Below are 13,079 nucleotides of genomic sequence, written 5' to 3'. Positions count from 1 at the left end.
CTTCGAGTTCCCTTGTTCTAATTTGTAAAAATCATTAAAAATTCCACAAAAATAATCAGGAGTCATACTGTATATGTATGGATTCCTTATTGGGTCTATTTTTAAGAGAAACAAACGGCATGGTTATTTGAATTCTGTACAGGGATAAATTTGGTTCGTAGTGCATAGGGGTCAAAGTAGTCAAACCCTGAAATAGGGGAGAATTTAAATAATAAACTGTACTAATTGGCCCAACCAAAAATTCTAGAAAAAAATTATTAAGTATATATATGAGTCTAAATTCGGGGAAAATTTACGTATTTTGATTTCGAGTTTTATAACTCGAGATATAATTTTTTTAGCAACTATGACGCAGTTGGACAGCTTGTCTGAAAAGTATGATATAAATTGTCTGAATTTGGTTAAGTGCTCAAATAAGTTTAGTAGTGCCTTGTGCTCGACTCCAGCGACGGTCTCGGGTGAGGGGGCGTTACACCAAGTTACATGGGAGTGCCCAGATGAGTTAGAAGATATTAGGTCGTTGTTAGATCAACGCTCGAAAGTTGAGGCTAGTTACTTATTCTTTCGAACCTATATTAATTACGTAATGATTCGTAAAAAAAAATCATACATAACGATATTTATAATTTTGCTTTTCAGTTTGAATGGATGTCGTACGCTGACACCAATGTCATATCTTGCATATACCAGAAGTGTTGGAAAATCGACAGATGTGGGACGCCAAGGTGCCGTTGGTAGTGTAAGCAATAGTGGAAATGCATAAATCAATTTAAGTGTTGCGGAAGTTCGGGTGGCGACAACGAATTTCGCCGCTATCGCGAGACCTGAAAGAGCTGTACAATGTGGACATGCAGGGGAAGGACAACAACAACTGGGTGGTGCGGGACGGGGAGCATATCGAAGCGTGGGATTGTAGGATACAATCCTTACCCGTTTACGAGTCATTTTTCTCAGCGGACATGGCGGTAGTTGATGATTACTTGACATGGCTTAGAGCTGTCGATAAGCTGTATCTGCTACCACCAAAGGCGAGGAGTCAAAAAATTAGGCTAAAAAGGCAACATCGACAGCCACAGCAGTGTAGAAGAGGACAGGGTCACACAACGAGTTCATCATCCGCTCCGAAAGAAGATGCACTGCCTGTGACTATGCAATATTTGTTGGAAAATATGAGTTTCGAAAAGGTAGCAGAAAATAAATTTAGGAAAAAATCAGAGTTTTTAAAAAATTTTCTAAAACAAAATCTTGGTTGCGATATCTAAAGTGATAAACACTTAATCAAAATTGTGCATTTTTTATTCGTTTAGGATGAGCACTTGAACCAAGTAGTCTTTTCTGTTATCCTCAGGCTCACATCTGCCGAGTGTGAGCTCGTTTCGAATCAGAAAATTTTTCACAAAAATTATCAGTTGGGTAATTTTGTAATTTTTCTAAAATTTTAGGTCAAGTTGTAAATAAAAATATCTTTAGAAGTTTTCCAAAATAATCTCTTCAGAAAATTTTCTCTCTATAATTTCTCTTAAATTCAAGTGTGTGTCAAATAATGACTCAAGGCTCTCTTTATACAAGGAGACTTTAGAGAGTTCAATTATGATTGAACTTAATTACTTTAATATTAAATTAATATAATATTTATCTTGATATTAGATTAAATTTAATATTAAATTTTATTAAAATAATAGAATGTAACATTAAATTAAATTTAACATTAAGATAATCAATTTAATATTAAATTAATAAAATACTATTAAGATAAGTATTAAATTTAATTTAATATTAAACTATTAAAATAATATTATTTTTAGAATAGTTAATCTGAAATTAAATTCTCTGGTAGAGTCTCAGTAGAAATATAACTCTTTCACTACTCACCCACCGAAGACCAACCATCGTTGGCCACCGGAATGCCATCGTCAGCACCGCCATGTCTGGTGATGCAAGTGCAACACCTTTACAGCACCCCAAGCCGGTTCGATCCAGGTCAGTGACAACCTGATCGGTCCGGTCTATACACCGATTGAATCGTCGGTCTGATTTCACATATCGGGCTTGGTTCGACCAGTTTTTAGAACTTGGTCTCGGTTTTGGGCTCCCGGACCCAATTTACGATCTCAGGTCCAATTTTCAAGTTCAATTACCCATTGAGCGAATTGTCTAACTTGTAAATTAATTTCCAAAAATATCATATTAATTTTAATTTTATTAATTTAATTTTACTTGATCAAAATTAATTTTCGCAAAAATCACTTAGATTTTCCAAATTAATTTTTCAAGAAAATTCTTTAATCAAATTCTCTTGTTAAACAATTCTCATGGCCACCTAATTCAATTCCACATCGAATAAATCAACTCAATCAAATTATTTCCAAAGTCGTAAGATTTTCTTCTAATTCAAATACAGTCCAATCGAGCTTTTGTTGAGCTAGCGGAGGGACGAATAGGACATATACAATTAAGCTCTAGTGATTGCAATTATGTTCAGAAGCATCGTTCCGATAATTCGTAATTACTTAATCATGGAGACTATCCACAAGAATTATCATGATTGAAAACTCTTTATTGTATATTGTTTACCAAAACAATTCATCCAACTTATTTGTCTAGTAACCTCGTCATATGTGTGTTACCCTCATATGATATCATTGATTCTTTTGAGTTAAATCCGTTCACTTAATACAATCTTATTTTATCTCATTGTCACCATTGTGTCTTCTTAATTATTAATATGATAACTGTCAACAAATGGCTGTGATAAATTGCTCGTTCGAAAAAGAGCTACCCGTGGTCATGTTCCATATTTATCAATCCTCACAATGCTAATGAGAGGATACCATTAACTCTTTAATTGACCTATGAATTTCACTGTTGCTAGTAAAGTCATGCCATACACAAGTCATGTACCCAACATACCGGCTATGGGCTTAATCATCTTTAGAGCATAAGCCTCCACTTATATCGAAGCACATGAGTTACATACGCATGTCAGTAACTAACTCAGGATTTAGGTAAATTACACCATGAATGTCACAAGTGAATTAATTCATAAATGGATTTAGAATTAATTCATCTTGGGTACAGTCCAACGTATCATTCTACCAATAAATACATCTATATCTCTATCCGTTGAGTCAATTGCTCCGATAGCCAAGACTAGTCATCTTCCCAATTAGAATTGTATATGACATAATAATCCTTCTCAGTATTTGAATCAAATGCTCACTTCGATTCTTTTACGGGATTATGAACTTATTTAGATTATTTATTGAAGTAAGTTGTATTTCTCGTAATGTAAATGTTCTTAAATGCCACTTATCTTCAGTTTGAACTTAGAAAATAAACTAATATTTGCTTGTCACAATTTCGCCATGCATGCAAAATATGAAACACAAAAAATACAAAAGACATAATAGTGAAATGTGAAATTAACTTTATTTATTTAGTAATCGTTCAAATAGATAGAAAATATGGTCACATTTCCCAAAAACATATTCAGGCGATGATGATGAGAAGGAGGAAGTCTACAGGCCAGCATCTCCAGATGCACCTCCGGTTGAACCTCCATTTGTACAGCTGGTTGTACGAAAAAATCCTTCATGCAATCGTCGTCCATCTCCTTGTGACACACATTCTCCTTAACGACACGATTGAGTTTATTTTTTTTACAATTATTGTGATGTAAATATTGATATATCATAAATAAAAAAACGGAGGCTATTCATTCAAATAAACCATTTTTCTTTATTATTATCTATTATGAGTTATGCATCAGTTAACAATAAATAAAAAATGTCTGATTTTGTTATCGACATTATTTTGATTATGAAATTTGATTTGGGTTTAGCCTGTGATTTGAATAAGAAAGAAAAAAAGATAAACATGAAAAATGTAGAATAAAAAGAAATAGGTAGACCATACAACCGAAAGCCATGACATTTCACAACTAAATAAATTGTATATCCTCATTACCAATCAATGTGCAGTGAATACATAGTTTGATCTACAAACCCATGTTGATGACTAGATCTCACTTAGGCGCCGAAGGATATTTTTGGTAGTAATTGGATCCCACATGTTGTATGCAGTACCGATGATGAGAGCAATCTCAGAGGGATCCTTGACGATCAATTGCTGAAAGTATTTCAGGTCCCGTATTCGGACACATACGTCGGGATGCGGACAAACGAGGTGTCACAACCGGCTCATGAAAAAATCCCAATCATTTGCCGTTTGAGAGTTATTGTGAACGCTATAGGCAGAATTTTTTGGTATGACACGTGTCTTACCACTATATCCAAATTTATTGGTTAATTTTGTAATTTTTGTTTATATGATTTTCAATTATATTAGAATACAAATTGTTTAAGGTTAGTATTTGAAAAATTAACAATACACTTTTTTTAACTCTAAAAAATAAAATTAAAAATGTCACAAGCCTCATTTATTTTATATATTTAATTTTCACCATATTCTACATCTATTTGTCATTAAATAAACTCTGCTTGTGGATATTGTATCAACTATTTTTCCAATGATTTATTTTTAATAATAATAATAATAATAATAATATCCATAACCAAACGTAAAAATCATGTTAGACTCGGATGTCCATGGGGCTGGCTAGTCATTTATGGATTTGTAAATTTTGCCTTTAAATTTAACATTATTAAAACACGTGGACTCGTATTTACTGAAAACATTCCATGCCAGCTCAGTATGGCGCTAAGTTTGGGCGCCAAACCAGACGTCTCCCGCTTAATTCACCCGCCACCCGTCGACACCCATTTAATAAAACCCCCCACCAAAACCTTCTCTATTCATTCCCAGTTCTATATTTTCTTTCAATATTTTCACAAATCTTCCAAATTAAGTATACTTCTAATATGGTGGTTCCTCTCGGCCCCGGCAAGTTCTACGGCAGCAGTCTTCCTCGGCCCCGTATCTACAGCGAAACCAGGTTCAACTCCGAACGCGTAGATCCTCCGGTTCCAGTCCTTGATCCGCTGCTCTCCTGGGCCAATGAAGCGCACTGGTCCATGGGTGGTCTCAGTTTCAAGCGCCTCCGTCTCCAAGGCCGCATCGAAGGCAACGTCCAGAGATTGAAGGCCCAGCGCGACAAGTTCCTTAATAACAAGGATCCTGTCCCTAAGAAAAACAATAGGGATGCTTCCTTATCCCCTCCTGCTCCTGTGGCCGTCAAGAGGAAGAGATTCTTGGACCTTAATGATGAGGACGAGGAGGACGTAGAGAGTGAAAATGAAGAGAATGAGATTGTGATGAACAGAGAAGAGAAGAGGGTACTGAGGAAAGGCGCAGTGAGGAAGCTGGGAGATGATTTTGAGAGAGTGGCTAAGGATAAGGATAGCGGCGTTGCGAGTGGAGGAAAGTGGGGTTTTAGTGATGGGATCGGCATTGACGTGATGAAGATTGTGGAAGAGGTTAATGTTGAGTCAGGGGAGATAAAGAAGAAGAAAAAGAGGATTGTAAAGGGTTTGAAGAAGGGTACAGATGAGGTGCAGAGTGGAACAGGGACAACGACTAGGGTCTCCCCTAGACTGGCAAAACGAGGTTGCTAGTTTTCTGTAGGCTGGATGTAGGATTTTTAATGTTTGTGTATTGTTCGAAATTTACAGTGAATACAGCTTAATGATGCTTTTGTTCGCATATCAAAGGATGTCCTGTCAATAATGAAGAAGAGGCTTGAAATCCTAAATTTTGACTGATTCAAGTAATCGAGATTAGTTGAAAACCATACAAATATATGTTGGATCAATTACAATAAAGAATTGACCAAAAACCAAACCGATCTGAAAAAATTCAGGTAACATTCGCACAAGAGAAAAACCTATGCATAGATAGGGACTCCAACAAAAGTACTCAAAATCTAGAGTCTCAACATTTTACCAACATGCAATTTAACTAAAAAAAGTTATTCCTTTAGCTTGACTTGATAACCGCATTTGAAGCGCAATGCTTAATGGGATCCATTCAAATTTCTACAATGAATTGAAAATATGTTAATCATTGTCGATGATTCACCCAAGTTTTTGCAGCGAACTTGCAATCTTATGCTATATATATATATATGCCTCTCTACTTAATACATAGTAATTTGTATGGATATTAGAAGAAAAAAATTGATACAATACCAATATATATCTCGCACAAATTACCTCACCAGAAAGAATTGAATTTTCTGATAGCAAGCGCTAGCTTTACTTTCTCTTGGAACACAGTTGTTTGAGGTTTCCGTTTTCTTGAATAAGTCCTTGGATTCTAGCCAATTTGCACGAGTGTTCTATGGTGAGTTTGTAAATTGGCGGGGACTGCCATGGTACCATCCCGAAATCATCACTATATTCCTGCATTCCTTCTACAAAGAACTGCCAGACTAAAGCACCTGCCCCCGACCCTTTCTTCTTTGCAGATTTATAAATGATGTCCTGAATGGTTCTATAAAGCTGCTCTCTTTGGGATAGCTGGAAGTCTTTGTTCTGGTCCGAGAGACCGTATTCGGTGAACATAACTGGCTTCTTCAGTTCCTTGTCACAATCTTCAATGTGCGAGTGCATCCACTTGGAAACATAGTTCCGTTTTTCTTCGAACCTGAGACCATGAAACCTACCAAAGAGGGAATTAACAGACATTAGAGCACATGCTTATCGAAGAAACAACAGAGTGCCTCCGAGACAATGATAAGGCTTCATTTGAAACAATTTCATAAATAGAGGTCAATATGGCTTACCACTGGTCGGGGTATATATGAACAGAGGCAAAATCAACGCTTGTAATGTTCGAGTTGCGCATAAAATCAGCTCCAAGGGCCGAGGCCCACTGTTCTGGATTCACAGTTGCCTTCTTGGGGCTTGAAGGACCGTAAAATCCTTCTAAGCCAATGGTCAAGAGATGGTTTTTGTCGATTGATTTTATGAAAGCCGACATCTCTTCTAACCAATCCTGCAATGGGAATGCCATAAAATTAAACTCAACTAGAATTAAAAGACAAATCAATAAAGTAAAACACCACTCTTTGTGATGAATGCATATGAAATATAAAACCCATTTTCTAAAATCTGAAGTATTTCTAGTTAATAAATCTTAAGAAAGTCCTTCACATTCAGATTCAGTGGACGAAAAACATTTCATCCAAATGAAAGTGAGCATGAAAAGGCAACCTTATTCACAATAAGAGACTTGCAATTACTGGTAAGCCTATCATTCAATTATACGAAAATTTTGCAATACACCACCACATTCATCTAAGTTAAGCATAATTGGTCTACATTATAGAGAAAATTTAGAAACCAAAATAGGGTCGAATATTATTATTATTATTATTATTATTATTATTATTATTATTAGTGCTTAAAATAACTATTCTATGATCCCTTTTTTTTTTTTGGTCTGTCTAAATAGTTCAAAAATCTTATAACTCACTTGAAGAGTATCCCCAGAAGGATCAGTCATGCAACGGGGTTCATTTATCAACTCCCAAGCAAAGATGGTGGGATCATTCCGATATTGAATTCCAGTGATGGTGTTCTTCCTGGTAAGGACAGTCTGAGAAAAAGAAACAAATCAGGATAAGGCACTATTGCAGACCAGAAATACTTCAGAATTTATGATATAGCAAATAGAGAAAAAGAACATATACAGAAGAAACTATATTTTCCCTCAAGTTTGAGATCGTAGTGTCAGTTGCCCTTGTTCTCAACCTTTTTCACATAAAATCATGTTCATTGAAAGTCTGTAATGAGGTTCATACATATTATTGGCTGGCACTTAACAAGGAGACTTTTCTGAATAATATACAAATAATCTACCGAACTATACCATACATACTCCATTCATATGAAGGCTGATATCCACCACATCTTGGTTTTATATTTGTTTTTGCTTCATATGGATGGATAAGTAAAGATTTAGAAGGATTTCTATTCTGTACTGCATCAAGACATAAAGAATCATAATTATGCCATACTGTCTATAATAAGCTCAATCTCCTGACTTTGCATCGATGGTGAATAACATTTTTGCATTCTTGAAAGGCAAAAATCAGGCTAATGAAACCCCGTGTTTTTAAGAAAAGAAAGATAATAGAATTATCATATATCCTTCCCCCCTGTCCTAAAATAAGAAAGAAAAAGGAAAGTTCATTTCATGGAGCTTAACAACACGTTGTAAACAATTTCCTTTCACTTATACATTGTTTCAGTTCTCTTTCACAATCAAATTGTTGTTCTAACTTTCTTGTTTCTCGTCTACGTTGGTCCTTATTGTTTATAGGGCCCAATCAAGAATAAATTAATAAGGAAGTGACTGCGACGTTCGCAGCATCAAATTCCCCTTTGAACATTAAGATTTATCTATTTCAACAGTGTAATGTCAGCACTCCATGAGCAGTTCACTGAAGTGCATATTATATATACAGTGACATACATGCATCATCATGTGGGGAAGAAAATTCCCATTATTCAAATATAAGGAAAAGAAGAAAAAGTGAAATGAAACCTAGATTACTAGATAGATGATGAGATACCAGGACATAATTCTTGAAATATTTGCGGATAGATGGATCAAAGAAGAAGGAATCATTAGAAGAGCTCAAACCAACGCCTTCTTGCCATGCCCAGTTGACATACTGCGTCTTTCCGCCATATGGTTGCAAGTTATTTACCAAGCTGAGAAGCAGCCTAATTCCTTGTTGCCTTGCTTCTGCAATGACATAATCCAAGGCCTGCCAAAAACTTAAGGTTGTCATCATAAATAAGAATAACTGGGACAATGTACTCTACAGTCACATGAAACGAAATTGAAGAACATGACAGAGTCAAGGATTAAGGGATTTTTGACAGGTTCCTAATCAAGCAGCTGAGAAATCAAAGCAATTAACTTATTATGGGGTTATTCTCTTTCATTTCTAGCTTTCTAGATTACATTCTTAGTGAACTCCATCATCTTCATATTCAACACAAACCAAGATTAGACTAGCAACAACTGTGCAGCAATCTAAACCATCTTGAATATGCAGATTGGAAATCTCTTGAAAGCTCGAAAATGTTGAGGTGAACTTAGAACATCATGTAAAACCAAACAACTGGGGACCAAAAACACCTACATCATCTAGGATTGAATCATACAGCTGATAATCATGTTATAGAATGAACTGCAAAACATTAAAATTTACAAAACAAAAGCCTAAAATCTCAAATTAATACCTTGAAAACTCGCTCATCAAATTGGCCTGGGGAAATCTGGAGAGCATTATAACCTCCATCATTAAAGGCCCAAGTTCTACAAACAGTAAGACCCATCTTTGCACCAGCTTGCAACATTGCACTGACCTTAGGTCTACTGCTTTCGTCCACAGAATGGGCCATTAACCAGTAAGAATTCCATCCATTAACGTATAATGGTTTACCATTCAAAAAGAATTGAGTCCCATTCCTTTCCACAAAACTAAACCTCGGTCCCTTGGTGAAATTAGCACTAAGCTTCAAGTCACCAAAAGACATGTAAAGAAAAGCCACACATGATGCAAATCCAAGAATTGGGTATAACATCCCATTTCTAGTCACCATCTTCCTATATATATTAAGGAACCTGAAAAAATCAATCAACAAGCGAAAAATTCCAGAAAGAAAAACAAAAAACAAAAGACAGATTATTTGGGTACCCTTTTGGCTCTATTTCAACACAGTCTAAAAATTGAGGATACCCAAATGGAGATTAAAGTACCTTAAACTCCAATGTGAACGCAGATCCTTCTTCATAAGGGTACACCCCCCTCCAAAAAAAAAAGGTATAAAAATGACTCCTTTTGGGATTATAACGAGTTCAATGACAGACAGATTTGAAAGTGGTGATCTTTCTCCTTAGGATTTGGGGGTTTTTAATAGCAGAAAATGATGCAAGAAATAAGGAAGGTAAAGACCACATGAAGGGAGAGATATTCAGAAAAATACTGGAAAAGGGAAGGCAAAGAAAGCACACCCACTGCTAACTTGTGTGCTTGAGAGAGTGACAGTCAAAAACAGAGAAGGGATGGATGGGATGGTGGAATGTTGGTATCAACAATCTGGTTAAAAATCAGATATATGCACCAAACCTGATTTCCCCACAGTTTCCTTGAATTTTAATATAGCTACTGAAACAAGTCTCTTTATTGATTCAACACCCATGGATTGGATGGGCCATGTGTACCTCTAATCCTCAATAATCTCCTTTCCTTCCCCTCTCTAAACTATACCTAGTCATTAACTGGAAAAAGAAAAATATGACATTTTATATATGGGTTATTTTTTAGAAATATTTGTTTCTAAAATTTTATTATTTTTTATACGATACTTCTCACCCCTTAATTTTTTTTATAGAGTCTAAAATCCTTTATCAAATATTATTTATTTATATATTATATATGAAATTACTCAAAAAAAAAAATCCCAATCCTCATGTGCAAAGGGAACTTAGATTCTCTCGGCCTTTGTAAGCCTTAAGCTTTTCTCTTTCTTTAGTAACTTAAAACAATGGTCAAATTCCATATAAATCCTCTATATTATGTGTTTATTGTGAATCTAGTCTCTCTATTATAATATTTATTCAATCGTACAAAAAAAATATTAAGGTGTCACTACATGTAAGGATGGACAGTCACGAGGGCAAAGGAGTCTTGGCCTTCAAAATTTTTTGAAAATATTTATTTAGTAAATATTTATATGTTAAATAAATTAAATTAAAATCTTTAAAAATGAATTTATTATTTATTTTTTAACTTAATTTTTATGCTTAAAAAATTAAAATTAGATTCTTACTTATCATTCATTGTCATAAATTTCAAACCACGATTGAACTTAAACCAACTTTCTAAATTGTCTACAATAATTCCATCATAATGTTTATTTTCACCTTTTCCACATTTCTACTTGTCTTTTTTTTATTATTATTGAAAATAATATCGATCTGTAACTGATAGAAGGAGTCAAACAAGTTTTCACCACTAATTTTTTAAATATTTAAATAAAAATATATGGTTATAATAATATCTATAAATTCGAAAAGAAATCTAACATTTTATTTTTATTTTTTTAATTTACTACCTTAAATTCACAACTTATCGAGTTGGCCTCAAGGAAAGAAAAGTGGCCTTAACATTAAAAATGCACATTTCAAAAAATAGAGGGACTAAAACTTAAAATATCACATTATAGTATAAAAAGTAAGTCTATAAGGAAAAAATGCATAATATAGGGACCTTACATCAAATATTACCTAAAATAATTGTGTGGGATTCTATATGTTGAGATCCACAGTCTCATTCGATTAGGTTAAGACAAGCTGTTAATTATAACCGACAAAAGTAATCCCATGTGAAAACTCCGACAAATTTAAGTGGGTCCCACATTCTATGTATACACCATCTATACATACATTTCTTCCTTTTAGGCAATATTTTCCCCCCTTGATTGTTGCTTTAATTGATAATTTAATCAGCTCTTGACTCTTTGAGTCGTGTAATCAGCGTGTGTACATTTGGCAGGAACAACACCATCGATTTTTATTTTGGGTAAATTAATTTATATATATTAGATTAAATAGTAAATTAATTACTTTATTAATAAATTTATTTATTTTTATTGTTAAAAATTAATTTATATATGTCGACATGAAATACATATAACATATTATATGATAATATTTTAAGAATTTAAAAATATCGATCCAAGTACAATTGGTCTAACAAAAGGGGGGGGGAATTATAGTGATGGGTGAAATTTTAAAGAATGAAATTTATGTACGTACATGAAGTAAAAAGATGGGTAGAAATTAAGACAGACAACATGATGGAAAACATGTAAATGTCAGGAAATTTTTAATAAGAAAAGAGCTTAATGATACACTTTAATGTGATTAGTATTGTTGGGTTTTATATATTTATATATTTATATTTATTAATTTTAAAATAATATGTTTAAATAATTTTATTTTTAATAAGATGCTATTATTTATTTATTTTATTGATAGTTTATAAATATAAACTTATAAAGATGAAATAATTGAAAATGAGAATGAAAATTTGATGTTTGGTTGGGTGGTTACACCCAAATGTTTGGTGTCGGCAAACTTTATGCATGTGGTAGTACTCCCTAAGTTATTAATAGCTTAATCCATCTTCCTTCCAAAGGCAAAAATGTATTGCTTGAGACCTCACCTGCAATGAGGAAATATAATCCTACTTCTTCTATCAAGACATACACAACATAAATGGCATCTGTTGTTGTCGTAACCATTTTTTGAAAAAACGAGAATCGACTTAGATTTTGAAAATGAACACAAAAAACGGGAGTCGCCACCAATCCTTTTTGACTAGGTGTGATCAGGTCACCTCGTTAAGGTAGTTGTTTTTAATAAATAACTTGATTTATTTAAACAACAATTTTGGTCTGCGCAAATCAAGAAAACAAGTTCGGGAGTCGGTTACGCACGAGGAAAGATTAGCACCCTCGATACGCCCAAAACTGGTACCTAGTTGATTAATTAGTGTCTTAGTGTCGAAGATTGAAAACTTGAAAGAATTTAATATACGATCCTTTTTTGTAAAGTGAACATTGAAATGTCAAAGACATTCTCGTCTCAAGGCAACGACATGTTATATCCAGTGAGTTAGGATACGGCATCTCGAACTTTGAGAATGAGCTTGCCTTGTATTGAAAATAAATATATTTTGACCTCTTTTTTAAAAGGATATTCGGTTAGTTAGGGTGAACGAGGAAGATCGAGACCCAGTAAGTTAGGGCACGTTTCCTCGAATTCCTGAACACCGAACATTGCCTTTACTTATGAAAGATCTTGTTTCGAAGTTTCAAAGTGTCATACCCGGTAAGTTAGGGCACCACGCTTCGTATCTCCGAAAATAAGCATTTTTAAGACTTGTATCGTGATTTAAAAAGAATATTCCATTGTTTAGGTTAAATGAGAAAAGTCGAAACCCAGTAAGTTAGGGCACGATTATCTCGAATTACCTAATAACGGATTTTGCTTTTATGAAAGAATTGTTTTAATACATTGAGCAAAAAGTAATGCGA

At 34.2% G+C, this 13,079-nt stretch overlaps 2 protein-coding genes across 3 annotated transcripts; one reads left to right on the top strand and one right to left on the bottom strand.

Annotated features, from left to right (window-relative positions):
• Positions 1–4,636: 4,636 nt before the first annotated feature.
• LOC107886778 (uncharacterized) lies at positions 4,637–5,661 on the top strand. The gene has a single exon (XM_016810838.2). It carries the CDS (start codon positions 4,701–4,703, stop codon positions 5,571–5,573), a length of 873 nt encoding a protein of 290 aa, XP_016666327.2. The 5' UTR covers positions 4,637–4,700; the 3' UTR covers positions 5,574–5,661.
• Positions 5,662–5,911: 250 nt separating this feature from the next.
• On the bottom strand, positions 5,912–10,453 carry LOC107886777 (mannan endo-1,4-beta-mannosidase 2). 2 transcript variants are annotated; one of them, XM_016810836.2, is made up of 6 exons: positions 9,736–10,453; positions 9,216–9,600; positions 8,537–8,734; positions 7,435–7,557; positions 6,743–6,954; positions 5,912–6,618 (listed from the first exon to the last, which is right to left on the bottom strand). In XM_016810836.2, the coding sequence occupies exons 1-6, from the start codon at positions 9,768–9,770 to the stop codon at positions 6,213–6,215; spliced, it is 1,359 nt and encodes a 452-aa protein (XP_016666325.2). In that variant the 5' UTR covers positions 9,771–10,453; the 3' UTR covers positions 5,912–6,212. The 2 variants fall into 2 exon arrangements, with proteins under 2 accessions (XP_016666325.2, XP_016666326.2); XM_016810837.2 differs by having other exon boundaries at positions 9,216–9,582; positions 9,736–10,273.
• Positions 10,454–13,079: the final 2,626 nt, after the last annotated feature.

This window comes from Gossypium hirsutum, chromosome A03 (genome assembly GCF_007990345.1).
Source record: "Gossypium hirsutum isolate 1008001.06 chromosome A03, Gossypium_hirsutum_v2.1, whole genome shotgun sequence".
In the NCBI taxonomy this organism is placed as follows: Eukaryota; Viridiplantae; Streptophyta; class Magnoliopsida; order Malvales; family Malvaceae; genus Gossypium; species Gossypium hirsutum.
Note: the sequence above shows the minus strand (reverse complement) of the source record. Positions and strands in the feature narration are given on the sequence as shown.

Coding starts and splice junctions, on each gene's coding strand:
- LOC107886778 (XM_016810838.2), top strand. CDS start 4,701: ATGCCAGCTCAGTATGGCGCTAAGTTTGGGCGCCAAACCAGACGTCTC.
- LOC107886777 (XM_016810836.2), bottom strand. CDS start 9,770: ATGAAGAAGGATCTGCGTTCACATTGGAGTTTAAG. Junction 9,601..9,735: donor CGTTCACATTGGAGTTTAAG/GTACTTTAATCT, acceptor TGATTTTTTCAG/GTTCCTTAATATATATAGGA. Junction 6,955..7,434: donor CTTCTGGGGATACTCTTCAA/GTGAGTTATAAG, acceptor TTCCCATTGCAG/GATTGGTTAGAAGAGATGTC.